Source organism: Phaseolus vulgaris, chromosome 9 (genome assembly GCF_051622355.1).
Source record: "Phaseolus vulgaris cultivar YP4 chromosome 9, ASM5162235v1, whole genome shotgun sequence".
NCBI classification, from domain to species: domain Eukaryota; kingdom Viridiplantae; phylum Streptophyta; class Magnoliopsida; order Fabales; family Fabaceae; genus Phaseolus; species Phaseolus vulgaris.
This window is the reverse complement of record NC_143506.1, coordinates 8,233,490-8,258,368: the sequence shown is the minus strand read 5'-3', so window position 1 is coordinate 8,258,368 and position 24,879 is coordinate 8,233,490. Positions and strand designations below refer to the sequence as shown.

The 24,879-nt window shown below is 32.8% G+C and overlaps 2 protein-coding genes across 3 annotated transcripts; one reads left to right on the top strand and one right to left on the bottom strand.

Moving 5' to 3' along the window:
* On the top strand, positions 1-1,309 carry LOC137822766 (myotubularin-like protein). The gene has a single exon (XM_068627759.2). The coding sequence runs from the start codon at positions 559-561 to the stop codon at positions 1,183-1,185; it is 627 nt and encodes a 208-aa protein (XP_068483860.2). The 5' UTR covers positions 1-558; the 3' UTR covers positions 1,186-1,309.
* A 6,969-nt stretch (positions 1,310-8,278) lies between these two features.
* On the bottom strand, positions 8,279-22,232 carry LOC137820084 (PHD finger family protein). Of its 2 annotated transcripts, none has more exons than XM_068623876.2 (19): positions 20,589-22,232; positions 16,778-16,863; positions 16,237-16,602; positions 16,038-16,121; positions 15,557-15,940; positions 14,492-14,531; positions 14,176-14,212; positions 13,839-13,921; positions 13,321-13,566; positions 12,929-13,170; positions 12,622-12,852; positions 12,323-12,541; positions 12,171-12,224; positions 11,975-12,040; positions 11,727-11,867; positions 11,589-11,642; positions 9,746-9,805; positions 9,148-9,549; positions 8,279-9,031 (listed from the first exon to the last, which is right to left on the bottom strand). In XM_068623876.2, the coding sequence occupies exons 1-19, from the start codon at positions 21,877-21,879 to the stop codon at positions 8,864-8,866; spliced, it is 4,254 nt and encodes a 1,417-aa protein (XP_068479977.1). In that variant the 5' UTR covers positions 21,880-22,232; the 3' UTR covers positions 8,279-8,863. The 2 variants fall into 2 exon arrangements, with proteins under 2 accessions (XP_068479977.1, XP_068479976.1); XM_068623875.2 differs by having other exon boundaries at positions 13,321-13,569; positions 20,589-22,219.
* Between the last annotated feature and the right edge of the window lie 2,647 nt (positions 22,233-24,879).

The following is a 24,879-nucleotide window of genomic DNA, read 5'->3' as shown; positions in this document are numbered from 1 at the left end:
AAGAAAAAAGGAAGCATTGAGTAATAATAAGTAATTGGGTAGAGTGGAGCATAAAGGAGACAAGGGTTGGTTCCACCTATGAGTAGCTTCTCTACCTCACTCACTCATTCACTCACTCCTATCCCATTTGGTTAGGATTCAGATCTCACAACCACACCAATTACCAATTGCAAGCTGGAATCATTACCTCTTCAACACATAAATCTATGTATTCAAGAGTTTAATCAGAGAGACAAAACCTTATCTTCTGCTAAATTCCAGAAAAAAACCAATATACAATTCCAGAGACTCCTCTTCTTTTGCAATCATCCCTTTCATTCTTTTTTGTCTTCTTCTCCATTCTGCATTTCTTTACTCCCAGTAAAAGCCTCACACAAAACACACAAACTTGTACATATTATTTGACAAGCTCAAACTCTCACACCTCACTGTCTCTTCTCTGATTGCAACGCCCAAAGACCTGGCCAAAACCATTTGCTTTGACATTTTCCAAATTTCCTATTCTATTCTCGCACTCACTTTCATCTCCTCTCTATTTTGTTGTATAAAATTGAAGAAATGAAGATGGGGAACGAAAACCATCAGCAGCATCAGTTTCAGTATCAGAAGAGCACATTCCTTCCAATGCTTTGTTCAAGGCCTGCCATCAAAGAGGTGACCATGCCACGGTTCAGAGACCCTTCTGCTTCCTCTGCCAACGACCCTTTATCCCCAAGAATCAGTTGCATGGGTCAGGTCAAGAGAAACAACAAAATAGCTGGCATCCCTCCCTCCCAAAGACTCACTTTCCCAAACAAAACTAACACTTCCTCCCCAGGACCCAAATACTCCAAACTCAAAAAACTCTTCTCCGGGAAAAACTTCATCATTAGCACCCCCAGAACCACCACTGCCACCGCCACCGCCACCTCAACCTGCAGATCAAGGCAACAAGTTTCAGATGTGCCCAAAAACCAAAAGTGTCTGAAGAGTGAGAATAACCACAATGTTGTTTGCATGATGAGCATTGAAGACATGGATCCTCCTTTGCCTGTGGTGAAAAGAAGAGTTCCCCAGTTGGAGGAAGGAAAAGAATTTGATAGTCTCTGGAAAAGGAGATCGGGTACGGGTAGACCTGCACTCAAAACTTTACAGCTTCAACAGATTCACCATCCAAGGATTTGTCATCAACCTCCAACTGTTTGATACCTCTGGAACACAATCAAATCAACAGATCCAATCCAGATTATATTTTTTTATTTTATTTTATTTTTATTTTCTCAGATTGCTACGTACATCATCATATACAATGTAAAGGGTTTTCTTCTCTCTTTTAATTTTCCCCCCGCTTCCAATTTCCAGTGTTGCTTGCTTTTTTTCTTGAAGCATCTCACATGGCGGCGATGCAGAGTATCATGGCCATGTTTTCGGATACACTAGTAAATTGGTCAAAGTCAAATGGTCAAAAATTTAATGCGTTTTAATTATTTTTCTTGTGTTTGAAATGGGTTAGGGTTTTAAATTAATTAGTATTCATGACAGTTTTTTTTACAATACTTATGGCCGGTTTTACAAAGTTATTATTTTTTATCAATATTTTGGAAAGTTAATCAAAATTCAGGCATATGCTTGTGAATTTACCTGAATAAAATTAATTATTCTTTTTCAATCAATTTGTTTGATTTGAATTTTATATTATAAATAAAAAATAAAACCACTTATAATATTTAAATTTAACGTTGTATTCATAAAGTGAAGAGTGGGTATACTGAATCTCTGAGTTTGCTCCATTTAGTTTGTGAGTTTTACGAATTTTATCCATAGATTAATTGGCTAATCCTTTACCCGTTTAACATAATTTTATTTATTTTTAATATTAAAAAAATAAATAAAAAATTATCCACACACTTTATGAATTTTATTTTTAACATTATTTTCTTTAGGGTTTACTTTCAATTTTTCTTTTTTTATTTGATGACCGTGTTTTAAACTATCTGAAGCTTTTTTATACGTAGGCAAATCTCATTTAGACACGTATTTGAAGAAACATAATGAAACACTAAATCGTGTTATAAAAAACCCTTAACAAAGTTTCTTTTACACTTTAAAATAAAAACAAAAATTTATATTTAATGAGAAAGGAGACATATTTGCAACGCAAATTGATGAATTAAATTTATGAATTTATCAACGATATGTGTTTGCTTCTTCTTATGAATTAACTTTTCATGACAAAAAAAAAGTTATATATACACACACTAAAGTGAAATTAGACATTTCACAATTAAGTCCAATAAATTAAATCAATCATATTAAAATTATTTTTGCTGAATTTCAAAATAAAACACCTCAATGTTTCTTGAAGGAATAGACCTTATTTTTTAAATTTTTAATTAACTTTTAAAGGGGGAACACTTTTATCATGTCTCATTAGAACTTATCCTAAAAAATTACTCAAAAACTTTTAAAAAAAAGTAACATATTGTCTCATATTTGTATATTTTGTTAACAATAATATTTCAATATTAGAATTAATTTTATACGAAAACCATTCTTACATCATTGTTTCTAATTGGACCTGAATCCGTTATCCGATACAAGTTATAGTTGGAAACGGTCCAAGATCAATCTTGTACCTAGAAAAAAAAATATAATAATGAACTTGCATTGTGTACATAAAAATATCAACTCCTTGTAATGCTCAACAAACATTGATAAACCAGGTGTTGTTGGGGTCACTGTTTCCAAACACTGAAATATTTGTGAAAACCCTTTAGGTTTTATTTGGTAAGATAAAAGCATAAAGAAAAAAAAAGAATATAATTGAGAAAAAGTTAAAGAGTTATGATTTAACCTTTTTGTTATTCCATCTTAATAGTAAGAAAAAAGGGAATGGGAAATTGTAAGAGTGATATATACCATTATCCACTCTACCTTTTATGTGAAAGAAAAGAGCATTTTTTTTGTTTGTCCTTGTGAGTAAAAAATTCCACACCAAACGCAATATTTGAATTAAAGGCTTGTGATTGAGAAGTGTGGTTAGGAATAGGAATAGGAATAGGAAGTCAGCATTGTACACTGTGAAAGCGAAATGGGGATAAGTAAATCCTCTAACAAAGGTGGAAATGGTATAATTAACAAATGATTTGTGAAAGGTGAAGAATAGTTGAAGTCAACAACATCACCCTCATCACTATTGTTTAATTAGTCACAAATACCACCAATTTTCAGTTGGTATATTCAATGTATTTCTCTTTAGGAAAAATGTGATGTGCAAATGATGAAATCACTTCTAATCACAAAAATACAAAAGTCAAAACGGCTATAAATAAATTTTTGTTGAAGACTATTATTTCTCAATATGATTGAATAATGTTGAAATTGAAACAACTCAAAACAAGTGTTATTTTAATGTTAGACAAAAAAATAATAATTTTTATTTTTATTTTATGAAATTAAATTAGACTTAATCTTTATATGACATAATTTTGAAATAAATATAAATAATTTTATAATTTAAAAACAATAATATATGAAAGACTTAAAACTTATTAAGTTGTATCAAATATTATAACTTTGAAATACATACACGACTTATTAAGATTAGTTTAAAATGAGGCATGGTTCGAAAAGAGTGTTAAATAAAAATCATGCAAATACCAAAAGATTCATAAAGTGAATTATTAATCGAGTTAAAATCTTTATTTAACTGAATATTTATCTTAATTACTATAGAAAAATCAGGTTTAGGGTTACTCATATTTTTCGAGAAGGAAACGCGTGTGCTGATAAGTTGGTTAATTTAGGATTTATTCATAGAAATTTATTCATTGGTATAATAAGCTTTCATATAGTCTGTTCTTATAATTCTTTATTAATATGTATAGTCTACTTATATATCGTTTTTGTTAACATATGAGTTTTGATTTAGTTTCTCAATATTTTTATTTTTTTTAATATCTTTTTTTTCATGTGATGATAAATGATTATTGTTATTTGAGACGTCAGCTAGCTAAAATTTCAAACAATAATCATGTATAACATGAAATATTTTTATAAAGAAAAACTTTATTTAACTTGAGTGGAGTAAAATTATAGCCATATCAAATCATGGAGTTTTATAATGGATTAAATAAAAAAGGCCGACATAGCTATTAAGTCTAGTAAGGAAATTGCTTGTGCACCTTCACTCTAATCCTTTAAGTGTGAAATGATAAAAATTTCTTTTTTTAATTTTTAAATAGAAGTATTATTTTTTTAAGTTTTTAAATAGAAGTAGAGGACTCACAATATTTATTTCGCTTTTGGATTTCTATAATATATCTCTGGATTTAAAATTTTAAAATATATTTCCATAATATATTTTAGATTTGAGTTTTTAAAATATATTTCCAAAATATATTTTAGATTTGAATTTTTAAAGTATATTTCCGAACTTTTCGAATTTGAAATTCTGGAGTATATTTTTAGATCTGAATTTCTGGAACACTTTTCATATTTTTTTTTTCTAAAATTTATTTTCAAAAATATATTTTTAGAATTTTATTTTCAGAATGCCAAAATTCTATTCCAGATTTCCTTTAAAAAGACACTAAAATTACATGCTTTTAATTGTTGATCCAGGTGTAATTCATAGTTTTGGGTGATTTGAATTGTTCCTGAATTTAAAGTTTTGGGAGATTTTGATTAGTTCCTGAACTTTAAAGAATATTTTTGTTTTTTTTATTAAGGGAGGATGAAGTTTTAAAAAGCTATTTTTTTAATGGGAACTCTATTTAGAGTATGGTTCAATTATGGGTTAAGTTTAAATCATTATCAACATTCACATATATGTAATGATGCAATATTTTGTTTGGTATATGTTAAGCTTTGTGATGCCAAAACTTTATAAAAAAGTTTATAGGTGTTTAAAAAATGCACTAAAAAAATTAAATTCTAAATTTAAGTTCCCCTTTGAAACCAGGTCAAGGTTGAAGGTTAAAATGATGTTATTATGTCACTTTGCTTGTTTTATGTGTTTGACACATTGAGAATCTATATAAAATTGAACACGAATTTGAACCTTGTTGGATACAATTTTCGATGTTTCATAAAAGATGTTTTTACACTGTTATTTAAAAAATAATAATTTTGGTCCTACAAGGTATCAAAATCAATGTCTATTTATTTAATGTTAAGTATAATTTTGATAAATTAGAAAGTACATAACTTTTTAAATTTATTTAAACTATCTCTTAGGCTTAATATTTTCTTAATTTTATCGAGGACGAATAGTATGGTAGTAGTAAATTGACACAAATTAATATATCCTATAAATAAGAGAATGACTTACATAGAGATATTTAGTCACTTCACTTAAATTTCAAATCATAGATGAATAACTAAATCAACTTGAATATCAGAAAGACAAAAAAAAAAAAAATTATACGGATGATTCTATATTTAAAAAAGTACAAATATATTTTAATCTTTAAATTTATGGCAAGTTTGTTTAAGTTTCTGAAATCTAAATTACTTTCCAGTATTCGTAATTTAAAAATAAATTATTTTAATATATTTATCTAAAATATTCTCAAAGGTAGATAATGAACTATAAGTGATTTACTTAAAAAAAACACATATTGATTTTATACTTTTATTATCAAACACTTGTTTTTTAAGTATTAATGTTAAGAAGTGGATTTTAAGCCTAACTCAACCTCACGCCGAGGCTACTAACTCGTGCGTGGAGATATATGTTATGGGTGGTCCGATAACGGCCCAATGACGGATGGCCTGATAAACCCAACAAATACTCGTTAGGATAGGTTCGAAATGGCTCTGATACCATGTTAAGAAGTGGACTTTAAGTCTAACTCAACCTCATAAAACCGACTCAATGAGGTGAGGTTTGCACTCACTTATATACTATGAAAGGTTTTAATCTCTAGTCGATGTGGAATTTCCAACAATTCATTCTAACATTTATGAACAGTTATTCGATTGACAGAAAAGTGTTTTTATTTATTTATTTTACCTTTCTCTCCTGCTTAATTTATGAATAATGTATATAAAAAGTAAAAAATGATTTTCGAATATAAAATGAATCCTAGTTCCTTAAGGTATATGAAATTGTTAAATCCATCAAACTTGGGGCGTCTCAGAGTCAAAAGTCAAATTAATCCATCAGTATTTAGATTTATTTAAAGGATTACTTCTCCCAACAAATGCTTATAGATAAGGATCAAATCCTTAACAATAAAATTATTTGTAAATTATACCATATCAACATGGTAAACTATTACTTATTGTGTGCTTTTGGTCTTATGAGACTCAAAATAGAATATTTTTTTTTATCAAATTACAATTAAACTAAAAAAAATCTAATCATAGAATGTCTGAAAGAAATAATATTTTTTAAGGAATAAAACTATAATACTACTACCTTGAATTTAGCTTGAAGTATACTTACATGGAGGGGATTGCTGCGAGAAATAAAGAAAAAGAAGTGTACAATGGAAACACTAGAGATAATGTATCATGTGTTAGGTTCAAAACATACTTGTTTTTTAAAAAAAAAATTGTTTCTGTTCTTCAAAAAAAAAATTCAGTTAAAGTTTTTGAATTTTAACTAACTATTAACTCGAAAACTCATCCGTAAAGTAAATATACACAAACTGTTTCTGTGGAGCACGAGTATGTGCCCCTTCTCTTATAGCCTAAGGACAGAGAAACGTCCAAAGGTTGATTTAAACAATATACAAATAATTAAAATATACACATAAATTAATAAATCACAAATCACAAATCAATAATATAAAAGCAGATAGTTGGTCTATTGCATTCTCCAGCCCTGTATTTTAAAACTTCACCCCATAAAAATTAAAATTTCAATTTTACCGTTATGAAATTTGTATTATTGTATCCATAAATATGTATTTCAAAATATACAATTTAATTAAGACATTTTGAATTATATAATCTGAAATGTAATTTTAGATTTGAAAATAGATTTAAGAATTCACAATCCAAAATGTATTAATACATTTCGAAATATACATTTCAAAATATATTTTCAAATCGAATCTAAGATATACACAAAACTTCAAAATAATAAGCAGTGAAGAATTAGAAGCAAGTAAATATCTGATTCATTTGCTTCAAATTTGTGATTAATTTTGACATCACATCTCTGCAAATAGCAGCTACCAACATTTTTTTAAGGTTGTTTGTTGATAAATGAGGCACACACATTGTTTATAGTCTGGATTCTGACTTGGAGACAATGTTCAAACATAATCCAACACAAGGTAACTTCGCGTTACTGACTTTACAACTAAGCGCGATGACCAATTGTGCGAATCAACAATTCCTCTCGTACTAGGTTGAATTACTATTGTGACACTGTCATCAATAGGTAAAACTAACCTATTTCATGACGGTTTAAACTCAAACCACGTTCTAAAGTGGTGGGTAAACAATCCAACTGTTGGTGAACTCTGGGCTAATATAGGATCTACTCAAGGACCTACAGGTTAAGGTAAATATCTAATGCATTCCCCGACTGGCGAAGTTATTTTTGGCAAAAAAACTATGTTTTTTTGGGATTTGTGTGTTCCTTGGTTAGAACCTCTAAGGGGTCCTAATAGTTTAGACTTAAAAGAATCAAAAGGTTCGTATTCATATTGAAAATTAAAATCAAAGGAGCTTTTACTCTTTTGTTCTACAAAAGATTTTTGTTCTCGTTGAACTCATCTTAGGACACTTGTGTTATCTTTCAACAAATGTGCCACCCCAGCCAAACTCACCAGTTGATAATGTCTTCCACCTAGATGGACCGGCCAAAACCAGCCTTGGGTCCAAAAAGAGGGACAACACCATGCCTCCAATTCACGGAATAAGTAAAAATAACGTTAAAAGTAGTGGTATTTCACTTATGGTTTTGTTGGATGGTAGACAAGGATAGTGGAAATCTCGTTAATCCATCCATGCGCGATGATGGATTTGAAAAACATAACCCTACGTATGGTTTTCATTTTGTTGAGGAAGGCTACTGAATTAAAGGGGTGCACTGCGGAGAAAGAAATGTGTGGGAGATAGTTTTGACATTTCACTACCCGATGGGGATTCAGCTAATTGTGTGAGCAATAGATCACACAATTCTGAAAATCATGGGTAATGATGAAGCCCAGTTGCCAAACTTTTGTTAAATCACTACGATTGTCATGCAACGTACGAAATGTAATGAAGCACTTTGTTTTTTATTTAGCTAATGCAAGCTGAGGTTCATCGAAGAGATCTAGCAGTTAAAAAAAAATGGTTTATCGACAATAAAAATAGGATAGGATCAATTATCATTAGCTACATTATAATTTATGATATCAGGGATTTCAGTAGTCACAAGAATCATCATGATAGAAATGCAGCTAAAAGGGGGAAGTACAAATTTAGGTGGAAGTTTAATATAATTTATATGCTCGTGGATCTAATGCCGAGCACTACCCCTTTCAGATTACTACGACTGTCATAAAATATGTACATCAACTTTACAGAAAAACAGGTGATTCCCTGATCCTCGCTTGTATGATTACAAGGAATGCTTCCGTTTGATCGTTCCCACGAGTGTCAATAAAACGGAATGCATGCCCCCTTCTAATACAAGTAAATGCAAGAAATGCTCATCCACTGTACAGTTTACTCTCATGAGGAATGTACAACAATGCTAACAAAACTTGCCCCCGCAGAGCAGAAAGCAACATTTTGCAACAATTCAGTGTGATCAAACCTATCTCTACATTTTGCCATTTTCAAATAAAACTCCCCCAGGCTCAAAATCGCATGGCATCAATTATTATGGATGTCAGCCACGAGGGCATAATAAAGAACCAGGCTGGGATCCAACACTCTACCTTTCATGCTCCACAGGCCCACTAGCATATATATCCTCGTTAGAGTTCTTGTCATTTGACAGACAATCAGCAGGAACATATGCATATCCTTTTGGTAGCATCGAATTCTTCATAGATGCTTCATCTGACGTCATAACAAGCTCTTTTCCAAATGTTTCAGCATGCTGCAATTGCAAAGAAGCAAGGCGTAAGAAGTTCTCCCAGTAAATCTACAAGGCACAAACTACATATCTCACTGAAAAAAAATGATAATTGGACATTGAAGTCTGTCATTACTCACCTTTCTAGATTTGGATCTCCATCCACCTTCATCCAAAATATTTCGTGATGCACCAGCTCTATGAGGAATCTTCTTGCCAGAAAATTGTGTTCTTTCTGGAATCTTGTGGTTATATTTGCTTTGGGAGGTTGAGCAGTCATCATCCAATTTTGGGTCTGCATCCATAGATATGGCGACTCTGACACGGTGCTTAGCAGAAACAGAACTGTCAACAGTAACATCATCTGATCTTTGGAGTGGTTCACTGCATGATCTATATCCATCTGTGTTCCCTTTCAGGGACGTTGTAGCTGATTCTGAACTACCATCAGGAAGGATGAAAGGGCTATGAACTAGCACAGACCTCGCAACATTATCTCTTTTAAAGGCCAGTATGTCATGTGAACATAGTACTAATTCCCGCTGTAAATGCCCACAATAGCAGAAGTTAATCAAAATGGCTATGCACGACAGCAAAATAAAGAAAATCCAAACATGAGTTGAAAATGCTACATTATATATCACTCAAAATGGCAATTAAATGTCCTCAGTAATAAGTGCCGAATGAAGGAAACTAAGAACAATTGAGATTCTTACGACAAATTTGACAAATCATTACCTTTATTTTTTCACGTTTGACAATTCTTTCACAAAGGAGACGTAATCTCTCAAGTTCAACCTGTTTCAGAAACATACAGGGACAATAAGTTATTTGATAAACTTCAAATTATGCCTAAAATCACTTGCACTAACAGAGACTTCAAAACAGAAGTGAAATTATGCACAAATAACTATAATGATGATCCCTAAACATACACACACAACCACTATATAAAATACAAGCAAGGATTTTCTTTTTCACATATCATTTTATGGTTTGGTAATGATTGCTAGCAATTTGAAGTTTCTAACAGCTATTGAATTTATTTTGTTAAAATTAAAAAAGTACAAATCAGCATCTCATGCACTCAAGTGAGGATAAAGGCACTACTAATTTTCATAGAATCTGGGGCTTAGAAGTTAGGACCTAACTCATCTCTGCAAAATTAGCCTGGAAGGTGAGGACTACCCAGCACTGTACTCTGGTCAAATCTCTAGTTGATATGGGATCTAAACCCTCTAAGAGTTAATGTCTTCATGGTTCAACGCTATGACCCTTCACTCATACTTTCTGGTTATCCCCCCTTTCGGAGACACTGACCTAGGGATGCTCAACTCAATCAGCTTTCCAAAAAAAATTTCAACCCTGTCAAAAAACAATAACCCTACAGCAACTGCTACAGAATTCAGTGTGCAACAAACACTAGCCACTTCCTCCTGCTATCATTAGCCAGTTAGTTAATCAGATCATTGTCACCCACACCAATTCACAAATCGTTTTAATGGATTTATAGCATAAACTTTGGGAAATTAAGAGACCCAGCATTTATGAGGATATCCAAGATGGAGTTTCTGGTTAGACAAAATTGGCAGAATATTTAAGTATAACAACAAAATTGGAAGAGACAATCGCCATCTTGATTATCTACATAGTCCACAAAGCACTCGTAAATACACGAGTGAGTAATGTTCTCCACATTTTTAATTCCCTTCACTGAGGAGAAACTCAGCAATGTTGGTTTAACTCAGATAAAAAAGATACAGTAAATGACACCACCATCACATCATCACATGACATGTTAACTGACCTGCCAGACCAAAATTAGGACCAAGCCAGAACCTTTATCCAATAGAATTTAGATGGCCAAATATTTTAAGGAGGCTTAGATGTCTACAAATAAAACATCCAAAGTTCAAAGGACCAATGTTGTTAAAATCGCGATCTAGATTGTAAGATCGTACAATCTTGCGATTTTGGAGAAGAAACTGTGTCAGATCGCATGGTGGATCGCAACCTAAATGGATCAGAGCGATCTGGCGAGTCGGTGACCGGATAGGAGGATTGCTGAGTCTCTCCGATCCATGACTAAGCCCATTTAAGAAAACAAACTGAAAACGAGGCCCAAGAGTGTTGCACAGAAATAAACCCTAAAAAACCCTAATATCGCGCTTCCTGCTGTTGTCGCAGCTTCAGCTGCCGTCGCAACTCTTCCCGCCTCTGTCGCAGCTCCCCACAATCTCTTCTCTCTTTTATTTCATTTGCTGTTGTTTGTCTTTGCGGGTGGTGAGGTTGAGATTTTATATGTGCTGCTGCACACTACTATTTCATGAATTTATTGGTTGTTTTATTTTATGCATGACCATTTTATGAATTATGAATCTATTTTTAATTATGTTATGTATAATAGTAACACGAGTAGTAACTCTTTCGAGTCAAATTACGATCCTCGAGTTACGATTTTTCATTCCATTTCCGATCCTCTTCCGATTTTCACAACATTGCAAAGGACAATGCATCCTACTTTCAAGTCCTGTAAATAATAATGAGGAAGCTGGTTAAGAAAAGGGAAAGGAAGTCTCACCCTAATTTGCCTGATACTTTTTAACTCTTCAATTCCATGTTTTTGATTTTCAGCCTGAACAAAATTAGGAGCAGAAACTTAAGATACCTTTACAGCAGACCAAGAAAGGACATTTTATTTCTAAAGGCAAAATCTAACCTTTGCTTTTTGCTCCAAACTATGCTTTTCACAGTAAGCTTTGTGTTGAACCTTGCCACCTGCAGTCCTCGCATTCATGTACAAACCAGCACTTCTAGCACAGGATGGATGGAATGTGGTCTGACAATGCCCATAGCAACACTGCATTCAACATTTAAAACTTTACTTGTCAAATAAAAACATTAATTTCAAAAGCTTAATGATCAAATCAAAGGATAAAGAAAATTCATTTTTTATGTTATCATTACCTTCATGCATACACCATTCTTGCAATGGCAGATACAACAAATGTCAACTCCTTTCGGCACACTTTCCTGGCATTTAACAATGCACACAGATAGATGTTAGAAAAGGTACGTCAATTTTTTTTCCAAGTTAAACAAGCAAGAGCATGGAGGGTGGAATTCAAAACTAAGGAATTAGAAGTTTAGCCAATGCACATACCATTCCTTCAACAGCATCTATTTGTCCTCTTCTGAACGTAGACTCAAAAACCCACTAGTACATATTCCAAATACAAGTTACCACTTAGTCAAACTTAGGAATTAAAGAAAGAAAGAACAATCTCCAAAAGAAATCAAATGGAAATAGTTAACCTCAGCACAGAAAGCATGAATCCATTGACCATCAGAAGACTTCCTAAAAGCCCCAGTAGTACCACCACAGAGAGCACATTCTACACCAATATAAGGTTTCTCCCAAAAGTTGATAGCAGATGCCCCAGAGCTTCTAGATGACATTTCTTCACATAATTCACAGTACCACGGACCTGTTGTTTCTTTCACACTACGATAGCAATCCAAGTGAACTGAAACCTGTAACAGAAAAACAATTACAATGGGACACAGATACGTGAAATAAATAAATGAAAAAGACCAGGGATGAGTCCTAAAACCTTGCAACCAGAGCAGACTAGGATAGGGTTTAAAATAGTCTCTGACCGTCTACAAATATCACATGATTTACATTGCTCCTTAGAAAAATCTGAGGTTGGCATGCAAAAATCTGAATATTTCTCTGATGAAGTTCTAGTCACAGCTACTCTTGAGAGTGTCTCTTTGGCTCGAGGCATTGGTTGAGAACAAGCACCAGTCCTTCCGTTTAAATTGTCCGATTTTAACAAATTCTGAAAAATGATCATATTCTGTTGTCAATACAACTAGCTGATTATTGAGAGAGGGAGAGAATAAAGTATCTACGACCTCCTGTTGCATAGATTCATCTAAGGTGTCTTTCCGGAATGACCTAGAAGATGCTGCCGCAGCAGCAGTTGCAGCAGCCAATACTGCCTGTGCTTCCTTGTGCTTTCTTTCTTTTCTGCCTTGCTTTTTTGCCTCTCTAAGATCACGTAGATATTGATTAACAATAACATCATCCCATCTTTGTTGATGTGCCTTATCAATCTCATGAGGTAAACTCTTGGCAACACTGTAGATTAAATTATCTGCAATTACAAAATCAAGAATGAATTACTATCGCTCTATGTTGAACAAAGAGACAAAACAAATACCTAGTTCCAAACAATATTACCAACTTCAAATTAATTTTAAAAAAAACAAGGAATTGATAAGAATTGGGAAGAAAGAAGACACACCAATATGCCTCCTTTTTGCAACCACATTCTGCAATAACCTATACTGAAAATAAACAAGTTCCCCTTCCAATTCATCTTGTGGAGAAAGTTCCGAAAGTTCCATTTCTTTACTTCTAACCAATTGCTCTTTCTTTACTGCGTCAGACTTTGATATTTCACTGCAAGTTAAATTCTGATTTTGGCTATTTGAGCAGCCACTAGCCCCGAAGGATTCAACCAAACCCGAATTTTTCTTGTCACTTGAACCTGCTGAGAGGAATTTGTTAGACCATTTCAACGGGATATTAAAGAAAACAACCAAGGAGCCCTTTGGAATGAGGACATTCTAATTTTCTAAACACATAGAAACCTATTTATTTTATATTTAGGTATAAATAATACCACATTCCAACATTCGTTTTGACATGCTTTTGAGAATTGAAAATTTTCAACTATCATATTCCCAAATATTATACAAAACAGGAAATTAGAACAGCCATACAAAACACCTATTAAAAGAATATTTAAATTTATCTCACATATAACATCCTCCAAAGGCACCCCAATCTGCAGCAATTTCTTGTTGGTGAATGGATGAATGTAACTAGAGACTGCACCCTTTCTGCATTTCAAATAAATTAAAATTGGCTTTAAAGAAGAATACCAACCTATGTAAGTCATCACATCGAAGGACTTCTACAAACACATAATAAGAGACAAAAAGTAGTACAGGCTGCATAAAACCAAAATATCCACTTTGAAAAGCTCACACGAAACCAGAATCAGATGGTTCTGAAGCAGAATGAACAAGACAGTGTTGATAAGAAAGAATAGAAGGATTTCGCAAACAAATACTACACTTCCTCTAAAACGTACCCAGATAAGCAGGATTTGTTAGGTTTATCAGCATTCCCTGCAAAAATGAATATACATACTTTAAAAAACACAGTACAGCAAGAGCAAAAACATATTCACAGTAACTCAATATAAGAATACTCAGAAGAGACTAAGACACATACAGTTAAAAGCAAACCAAAATCTTTAAAAACAATGTTTTCATCATACAAAATCATCATCTTTCTCTTGAAGAAATAGAATGGAAGGGGGAAGGGATTTTAGAAAGAAATTACCAAATACTAGTAAGAAGAAACTGACGAACTCTGAAGAGGGCAGTTATTAAATGAAGCCATACCTTGAACTTCATGAAAAATATCCTCAGACTTGGGTAAGTTCTGCATTAAAAATAAATAAAGTTAAAACAATGATATTTTTTCCCATTTTTGTTTCTGTGGAGCAGATGGAAAAGGGAAGCCCTAAAATTTTAATGTAAAGATTAATGACAATTTTTTTATGAATTTGCCAAAATGTTTAAACAAGTATATTCTTTACTCTTTCATCAACAAGATTATAGAGGTAAAAACATCCCCATTCATCAAGTTTATCCAAGAAAAACATCAAGAAAGTCTTATTAAGGAGCATATTTTGTCATATTCATACTCATAGTCCAAGATGCTAAAGAAGCCCAAAAATATTGAAAACGTGAAGCTCAAACCCACACAATTCTACTTTACAATGAAATTCTCATACAATGTCACAAATATAGAGTACTTCAATAGTCAGGTAAAACACACTGAGATATCTCAAGGCAGCAGCAGTACCAGCAGAAAAACAACAAAATGAACTCCATAGAATTTAGACTTAGTCTAACTCAACCTCATAAAACTAGCTTGTAAAGTGAGAATTGTTCAAGCCTTGAAGAACCCCCAAAGAGGAAATGACTACAGCAGGCTAGGAGTGACAAAAATTAGGGTGGCAACACTAATCAACTTCCAAACAACTGAGCCATGCCACTAGAGAAGGTGTAAAAAATGAATGAAAGAAAGAAGCAGCTCACTGTGAAATTGTAAAGAACTATACTTTGTATTTAAAGAATCCTTGAAAAAATGTTAACAATTTTCTGGGAGAGGGGGTAACAAAGATCACAAGGGAAGAAAGAAAGGCAACAAAAATGGTCATGTGGTTCAAGATTGACAAAGAAACAAATGGTGAAAAACAAATAACATGGATAATGTTAAGTCATTAAATGAGATTTCAAACTTATGGGACCAGGTAAAACATTAGCTATCTAATACCAAATCCCAAACAAAATTTAAGATGTTACTCTTAAAGTATTGAATTGAATCATTCAGAATAATGTATTGCAATAATATTTAATTAATCAGAAACGAAGCAAAATAAATTCTAAAAGTAAAATTACCATTTCAGTTGCATCGGGGATGGATGCTTCATTAGAAGTTGTTGGATTCTCACAGTTAGACTGACCTACTCTGCACATGTGCACTGGCATCCCATTCTCACTTGTAACCCCCTCAGATGGACATATCACTTTATTATCCTTCAAAATTCTAATGTTATTGGTTGTTCTCCTCCTTGGTGGAACTGACTTAACAGCAACAGGATCCAGCAAACCTGAGTCTGATATTGGTAAAATATCAGAGCCATCTGGGGCTCCACTATCAATTTTGGATGCATTGGCTGGTTTGAATTTGACCTTTAAACCCTTCTGAAATGCACTGGTATATACATGGCCTTTTAGCCAATTCACTATTTTGTGTCGGACATCAGGGGCCATATAAGCTTCCTGCAAGGAAAAGATTGCCACATAAAACTAAGAAACAAATATTATACTAAGAATAATAATTTTCCACAAAGAAAACATGACAAATTTCAAACATTACATTTGTATTTGCAGTTAATGTATCTGGTGAAATGCCAATCTCCAATGCTACGTCTTTTACGTTAACCTTTCCTCGATCAATCAACTACCAAAGAGTGAATGTCAATTTAAAACAAAAAATGGAATAAGATTAATTGTTTCCAAAATTATAGCTTCATCTAAAACAAATACATGTATGGATGTACTTAAATGCAGCATACCTTCTTCAAAACTAGAGCAAAACTGAGAGAATCAGAAGCATCAACATTCTCATTCCCTCTCCCTACCACTTCTACATTTTGTTGGGGCAGAGCACCACATCCCAACATGTGAGCACTTAACGTGCAATCAGGTAATCCTCCATCTGGTGGTTCGCCATTATCGTTCAATTTGTCTGGATTACTGTCAGAGACTAATCCTCCATTCCTGCAATCTCGCAAGTTGTGTTCACCACTCACTGGCAATGTCACTGGAAGGTCATTGGCTTCAGAAAATTCATTTCTAACCTCAATAAAGCCTTCCTGTGGCAAGATGCTTCTACTCTCGGGTAGATCTGAGTGTTTCAAGCAAAAAGCCCGCAACTCAACCTGACAAAGCATGACACATAAGTAGCACTACAGTTTAGACATTTGCCACCAAAAACAGGAACTGTTGGCAACTTAGGAATTGCTCCGAAATTGATATTCAGCATTTTGTTTATTTTTTAATTTCTTATTGGAAAGGGGAACAGGGACATTATACATAAAAATACAGATTACTCACATTATCATTACCATACTTTGCCCAAACTTCCATCCTATGCCTAGCTTCCCTTGCACATAAAGGGTGGAAAGAAGTTCTGCAGCTTCCTGAAAATACCACAAAGAATAAATGACTCGCAAGTTGCAAGAATTTCAGGAGAATAAGATAGCTAAGAATACAACTTACAAACAACTCAAAAGATCAAAAGAAGAACGTCAATTGAAATATTTACTATTTAGAAACGGTAGCTGCAATGTGTCAAATAAACGGTACCAGAAAACCATAAGCAAGCATGACACTTAAAAACAACAAAAAAAAACTTTATCCCACTAAAAGGGGGTTTGTTTAACGTTATCTTCTTTCATTCCCAGGAACATATAGGATTAGAATAAATGTTCTCACGTTTGTTAGGAGTTTATGAAAATATATCCCAGAAAACTATTTATTCCTACAAAAGTTACACTCCCACATTTTAACTGGTTTCCGCTCCCGTGACAAGGGAGTGAGTATCTCATATTCCCATGGGAATGGAAGTTATTTTCTATAATAATAACCCACCCCCACAACATTCTTCTACCTTTTTCATTTTATTTTTTATTTTTTTTAATTAATAAAAATTATTTTCTCTCTAAAATTATTAACTCCAACCAAACATGTCTATAAAAATAATAATCTTGGTATAATAGTCGTAGGAATATGATTCCTGAGAATAAAAAGTTTTACCATAAAAAAACACCCCCTAAGTAATAGCATGATACAATTAGGCTGATGGAATTATAGGCCACATGCTCAAAGATATTACTTACCATGGGATTAGGGATGGAAATAGGGCTTATATATTGCCCTATGTAGGCTCAAGCTAGTCTAGACTCTTTTACAAAAGAGATCAGGCCTAGGCTTTTATAAAAGCTATGTACTTGGTTAAAAAGGTCAAGCATTAGGCTATTAAAAAAGCCTTTTACACCTAACAAGCTATGTATATATATAAAAAAAAAACCTTTTGTTAGCATTATAATTATTATATTAAAATTTATATAAATAAAATATTTATTTACCTTTCTTAATTACTAAGCATATAGACCCACATAAAATATCAAACTTGAAAGATTATTAATAGATAAATTTTATTTTGTTTAAGGTCAAAATAGGTTTTTAATAAGTAAATTAAAGTTATAATATATATACATACACATAATTATATATATTATATATACCTCATATATATACACACACAATACATCTATTGCATAATAATAACTAATGCAGCTGTTTAGGACAAATAATACAACTCTAGCCTTTTAAAGACTTTATAACAAAACTAACTTATAAAAAAGCACGCAAGTCAGGTCAAACATTCACAAAGATCAGACTAGAGCTTTTAAAAAAGCCTTAAATACAGATAAATAGGTTAGGGGCTCAAACTTTTTTTTGTAATGAAGATCAAGCCTGATCTGGTCTGCCTTATTTCCACTCCTGGCATGAGATACCACTTAATAATTCCATTCAGTGCTCTTCTTAGTCTCCCAGTATCCCTACACTCAACTAAAAATTATGCAATCTACTTTTCACACCTATGATCCTGTAGCTGGTGTCAGACCTAGGTAAAGGAGGTCAGTTGCGTTTGGAGAAGCCCCAATTACCATTAGCAAACATATTAACGATGAGGAACGCATTTTTGTACTATACTTGTAATACTTTACTCACTCCACTATTCCAAACCTTGTTGGGGATGGTAAAAAAAATGGGGATTAAAAGATTAGGACATGCCGAATTTGTTTAATAAAACAGAAAACAGTGAAGTCATTCCATTTCTACAAGTTACTCACAAGTTCCATTGTTTTGGGTCTACTAGCCCAATCATGACATTTTCATACCCCCAGATTGAAAATCCTTCCACTTTTATGGGCAGTTTTAGCAACCACTATAAAACTTGTCCAAATCCCAGACAGGTATCATTCATAACAACAAAAAATAATCATTAAAAGGGACAACAAATCAAGTGAAAAGCTGCATAATCCTGTTCCATGTTCAGAGAATACTGTGTTAACAATATTGAGTCCAAAATCATATATTCAAATTGCAATGATAATATAAATAAACTTATGAAACACCTATCTGCAGTAGTTGATATAATCATTTTAAAGGCCTAATTACCCAGCTTTCAAGAGCAACACTAAATGGTTTATATCGTTTAGCTTATTTTATATGATGGGTTTCCTGTCATAAAATCATTGAGACTAGTACCTAGACAAGATCAGAACTGAAAAGTCATTAAACTATTTCTCACCAAAAAATACCAAGATGATCAATGTTCCGTCTAGTCATAGAATGACAAACTGAAGAATAAACAGGATGATAAAAAATTTGACCATGATAAAGATTTATCTTTCAAACAGGAAAAATCCAATTATCTTATTGACTATTTGTAGAGCAGATGCACTACAATGGTGGCATCATTGCAGCCAAGGCAGAGTGGGGTGACATATTTTTCACCAACCACCATAGGCAATTTGTGAAGGGAGGCCCGCTACGGCGGCACCATAGACTGCAACGGATTGTTTATATGGCCAAATTTTGCCCTTGCCCTATTGGGAACACTGCCTCAAATTCAGTAATGCCAACCTCCAACCTTCCTAAAAGAGGAAAGATGATTGTCTGACCCAAGGTCCATTACCAACAAGAATATGGAAAGAGGAAACAGATACTTAAATGATATGGCAAAAGAGTTCTTGTATCTCAGACAGAAAAGTCAATGGAATATCAACAGCAGCAAAGTTTAACACACACATGCCCCAAATTTGAATTCAAGTTAAGCATCCTGGGGAGTTAAAAAGAGAAACACCAGAAGATGTTTATAATCTGAAGGTTACCATTATACATTGGTAACATGTTCACATTTCAGTGTCTTCATTTTCTCCCAAAATTATATTGAAGGGGAAAAGAGACAGAAAATTGTGCAAAATATAAATGAAGAGGAGAAAGGTCCTATTTCAATGAAACTCACATTAATCACTAACAGTTTCTAGAGCAATGAAAAAATTAACCAACACAAGTAATTTCAAAATCTAGCTTAGCATATTTCAATCACAGAATAGGCATTATTAACAAGTCAATTGTCCAAGACACTATGCAATATTCAAAAAACAAAGATTAGGTTAAATTGAATTGTATACTATGGAAAGAAGATCACCTTGCAACCTAAATCCACAATTCTCCAGGGACATTTTATAACAAAATACCATGACAAGATGCACTAGAATTAGAAACATAAAAGTCTGTTTTCAGAGAAGACAAAGAACATAGTAAATTGCCAAAACACTTGTGCACTTGAAGAAGGCATGTCATATAATACAACTCTAGTGTTGAACGTAAGCACCAAAACTATTTTAAAAATAACCACTCAAATCATACACAATCATTAATGCCCATCAATTTTAATCATCATTTTGCAACCGAAAAATTAGAGCTCTTTAATCAATATGATGTTTTGAGAATATATTTGCGGATGCAGGTACTCAATGAACAGCACAATTTGTGTTGTGATCTGAACCACGATAATTAAGTTAAGAAATTTTCACATTGAGAAGAAGAGTAAATTGAGCTCAACTTTACTACACCTAATTTAATATACAAATCATCTTAGCAGAAAGTAACCCAGACATCCGGCACACAGACCAAAAGGCAATAGACATACAAAATTTATGACCTTAAGAAGCACTGCTATGTGAAGCCAAATCAGAAGGTCTAACAGACATGCTTTTAGCCATAGTTTGAAAACAATGCAAAACTGGCCTAAAAATTGAAAATTGCGTGATACAACAAGGAAACATACCATGGCTGCACCGAACACATGCACCACATTTTGCTTTGCAAACACTACACACTAATTTCTTCCGGGTTTCCTTGATTTCCCCCACATTCATAACAGGTTCCATCTTCATCAAATCATCTACATAAACCTCAGGCATCCACAGAGAGCAAAATAAGTGCACAAATGGGGCAGAACCAGCACCTTCCACACTGCTATTAACTGGTTTTAATGCACCACCCTTCTTTGGACAAAGAACACAAGGATTCACTGATTCATCAACATCACCCATTTGCTTGCACCAGGAGCACAGCCAAGTCTCATCTACATCATCAAGCACACCATAGCACTTACAGTGAACTGCCATTTTACAAGAAGTGCAGACAATTAACCTATTGGAGTCCCTGCCACTGTCTCCCCTTCCACAATAATGGCAAAACAGTCGACCCTCATCACAAGGACAAGTCATTATAACTTTCTCTAAACCAGCTTCAACACCCAAAAGCCTCCTTTTCTTAGAGGGGCGCTCAGAAGTCAAAGAAAGTTTATTCCTACAACCTAAAAACCACTCTAAACTAATAGCAGAATCAGAAATGTCTTGATTCTTGTCATCCTGAGGATAAGCTTGTTCATCAGCAGCTTCGTCAATTGCCCCAATTACCAACAATTCATCTTCATTTTCCACAGCTTCATCAACCTTCTTTGCATCCTCACTACCCACTAAGTCACCCTTCTTTTCATCCTCACTACTGACTCCTCCATTGAATCTTGGAACAGGTTCCATTTCATTCTTTATATAACTAGTAACTGCATTGTAACTTGGAGCATTTCCCAATTCCTGAGAAGCTAAACTAGTTGCCCGAGAGAACTCAAACAAGGTGTCAATATCAGCCAAGGTTAAGTCCCTAAAGTACTCCTCAGTCTCAATCCAAATGTTAGAATCATCAGGCTTCTTCTGGTTAGCCCTAGCAGAAGATTTTCTCTTATGTCCACCAGAATGGGACTTCTTAGGACGTCTCCTGTTATCAGTCTGTCGGTTCAGCAGGCCAGCCAACCCACTGGGCAGAGTAAGCACAGCAGAAGTCGAAGTTTCTTCAGCAACATCAAATGGGGAACGCTCAGCGAGCGCTTTCCTAGCCTGGGACAAGTAATCAATTGTACGTACAGCAGAGTCAGGAGTAATTTCCGTCACAAAGTCAGACCCATAGGGCCTCCCCATGGCGGCGGCATCCCCTCCCTCCGCCATGTCCTTCAACGGTTGACATCGGTCTCCGGTCATCGCCGGCAACAACAAGGTACACAGGAAGCAGAGCATTCCATCATATAAATCCAAACCCTAGCTTAACAAATTGCAGATATAATCCTATCGCTTAGACTAGAGAAGATTCAGTGACAAACCCTATCGTACCTGGTTCGATTTCGGAGCGAATGAACGAACACACAAAGGAATAAGAGGATAAGCCCGGTTTCTAGGGTTAGGGTTCAGTTTTTTTTTATTGGGATCCGTTTTTTTAGACTTCGTTTCGTGCAGTTCTCTCCCGGGCAGGGCAAGAGTGAGGTGAGAGAATAAAAAAATTGTAAAAAAAAAATAAAAGGAAAAATTAGCGTTTTAGGTTCTGGTATTGTAGGGTATTGTAGGTCACAAATTTACTCACACTTGCCACACATGATTCCCAAAAGATATACACATCTCACCCCTTACCTACTGCATCAGATACATAACAATGCCTCATGAATAACAATGAATAATATTCCCATTATAAAACCTGCAAATTTTTTAATACTTTATTTATTGTAGCAATAATTTTTTTATTCACTCCTAATAAATAAATATATTTTTGAATAATATTTTAGATTTTACATATCTATAATATTAAAAGTAATTAAGGAAATGTAACGGCAATTCCTTTTTTTTTGTCTTTTTAAAGAATAGACAGTCATTATCATTCTCTTTGTTAATACACATATATAATGTGTTTTTTTTATTACATCTCTTATTTGTTTTCCTCTCAAATATCTTTTTTTTGTCTCATGTTTTATTCTTACTTTTATTTTTTATTTTCTTTGATAATCTTGTTTAATTGAACAAAATTTAAATACTAAGACCAATTTTGATGGCTTGTATTATACAAAAAAAAATCTTTGTTTCAAGCAGTATTCAAAACAAATAAGTTCTTCTTCCCAAGCCAAATTTTATGAAGTATTTTATTTCTAATTTTTTACCTTTACATTGAAGTTATTGGTAGAAGATAGATGAATAATGTTAAAATAATGACCATGTAACAAAGTAGTAGATTAACATATGAAATTACTACTTTTCATTGTTATATGTGTTTATTCCTTTTTTTGTTATTGAGAATAATGTTGTCAAATTATTTTACTTATTCATTAAAATTTGTAGTTTTTTCTATATATTGTTTTAAATTTTGAATACAAATCTATGATTTTCTAGTCAAATTAAAGAGATAAATGACATTTATAATATATATTGAATTTAACTGGCAACACAAAGATTAGAAGAATTTATATCTCAATTAGTAATAATTAAAAAAATACATATTTATATTTTCTTTAATTTTATTATTATCATTGTCGTGATATATATATATATATATAAAGTATAACTAGTACACCTTAGTGAAACATTGTTATATTTGAATTTATTTGAGTTTGTTTTAGTTAAAAAAAATTGTACAACCTTGTGCATACTAAATCCATTTTTTATAATTTTTAGTATTAGAATAAATCCATTGATTTCAAAAACCTTAGACTGAAATTAGGAATCACTTTAAAACAGATTTATTTTATTATAAAACAAAATCAAACCCATTGTGTGTTTTGGCTGAACATTTGAACATGATCTCTAGATTTTGTGCATGTGAACTATTTTTTCATTGTTTTTAATACTAAAAATAATATGTTAACTATAATCTATTGGTTGATCATGAATTTTCAATTTGACATAACTTCATTAAACATATTATATATATTTAATAGAGTAATGTCATTATTTGATTATGTAGTGCCAAGAAAAATGCATGTTAATTCCATAAGTTTTGTCATGTTGCTAATTTGAGAGTGATTGTTAGGTTAACGCCAAAAATTGATTTTGATAGACAATTTTTTCATTCCCTATGCATATAGTCAAATGATCTAACCTAATTGGAAAGCCACAAGTTTATGTCATTTATATTAGTCGATTAATGTCTTTGTTGTTGAATATTGTAGGTACTCAATGCAACACTTTATAATCATTCACACTTTCATCAGATGAGTCACAAACTAATATACAAGCAACAACAATGCATTTTTGCAGGGTGTTAAACATTTTATTTGCATTGCATTTAACTTCAATGTGAAGTAATTAAGTAATTACTATGGTGGATATGAACCTTTATAATTATGATAAAGACGTTCATTCGCATAACATTCCACAAATATGTACAAAAAGTTTAAAAAATATAGTCATCAGGCAATCAATTATGATCTTGCTCATGATTTTGATGTACCTTTCTTATTTGTTGTCATTGTTAGTGTTTTTAATTTCATGTTGATGTTCAAGTATTAACTTGATGACTTAAGTCAAGGTTTTCAAAATCTACTGCATTGATAAAGTTATAAGAAAATGTCAAAATGAAATAATATTACAAATAATTGGGAGGGAGATATGTAAAATGGTTGATGATTGATTGTGTGTCATATTCGTCAATTGCAGTGAGTATGTTTAGGTTAGAAGATTATGAGTATGCACCTGAAGAAGAAACCTTAGTTTTTTTTTTTAAGAATTACCCACAAATATTGAATGTCATTTTGGTTCATCTCTTGACAACAAGCAAACAACTATAACATTTAAATTGAATCAAATGACACAATTGTAACATTTATTTGCTAAACGGCACTTTTTCTCAAGGTTTTATTTGTTTTGTTTGTGCACAATAATATTTTTTCACATCCAATGTTCACTTTCTTTTCTAGAAGCTTCAACATTTACCTTCATTCTCATCTTGATGTCTCATTTGTCACTAACTTATCTTTCTCACTTAATGTTCAAACTATATATTTTTCTTATTTTTTATACTATTTATTAATTGAATGTGTAGTCAATTTTGCGTGAGTATTTTCTTAAGTGGATACTACCTTCATTTTTCAAATAAAATTTTGGAACTTTACAAGAAATACAATATAAAACTTATTTAATGCATGATATTGTAGAAGTTTGTTAAGATAAACATTTGGTGCATGTAGTTGACACAAGAGACAAAGGAAGTTTAGATAGCATATACTAAGCCACATGCTTATAAGGGTAATGCACTTA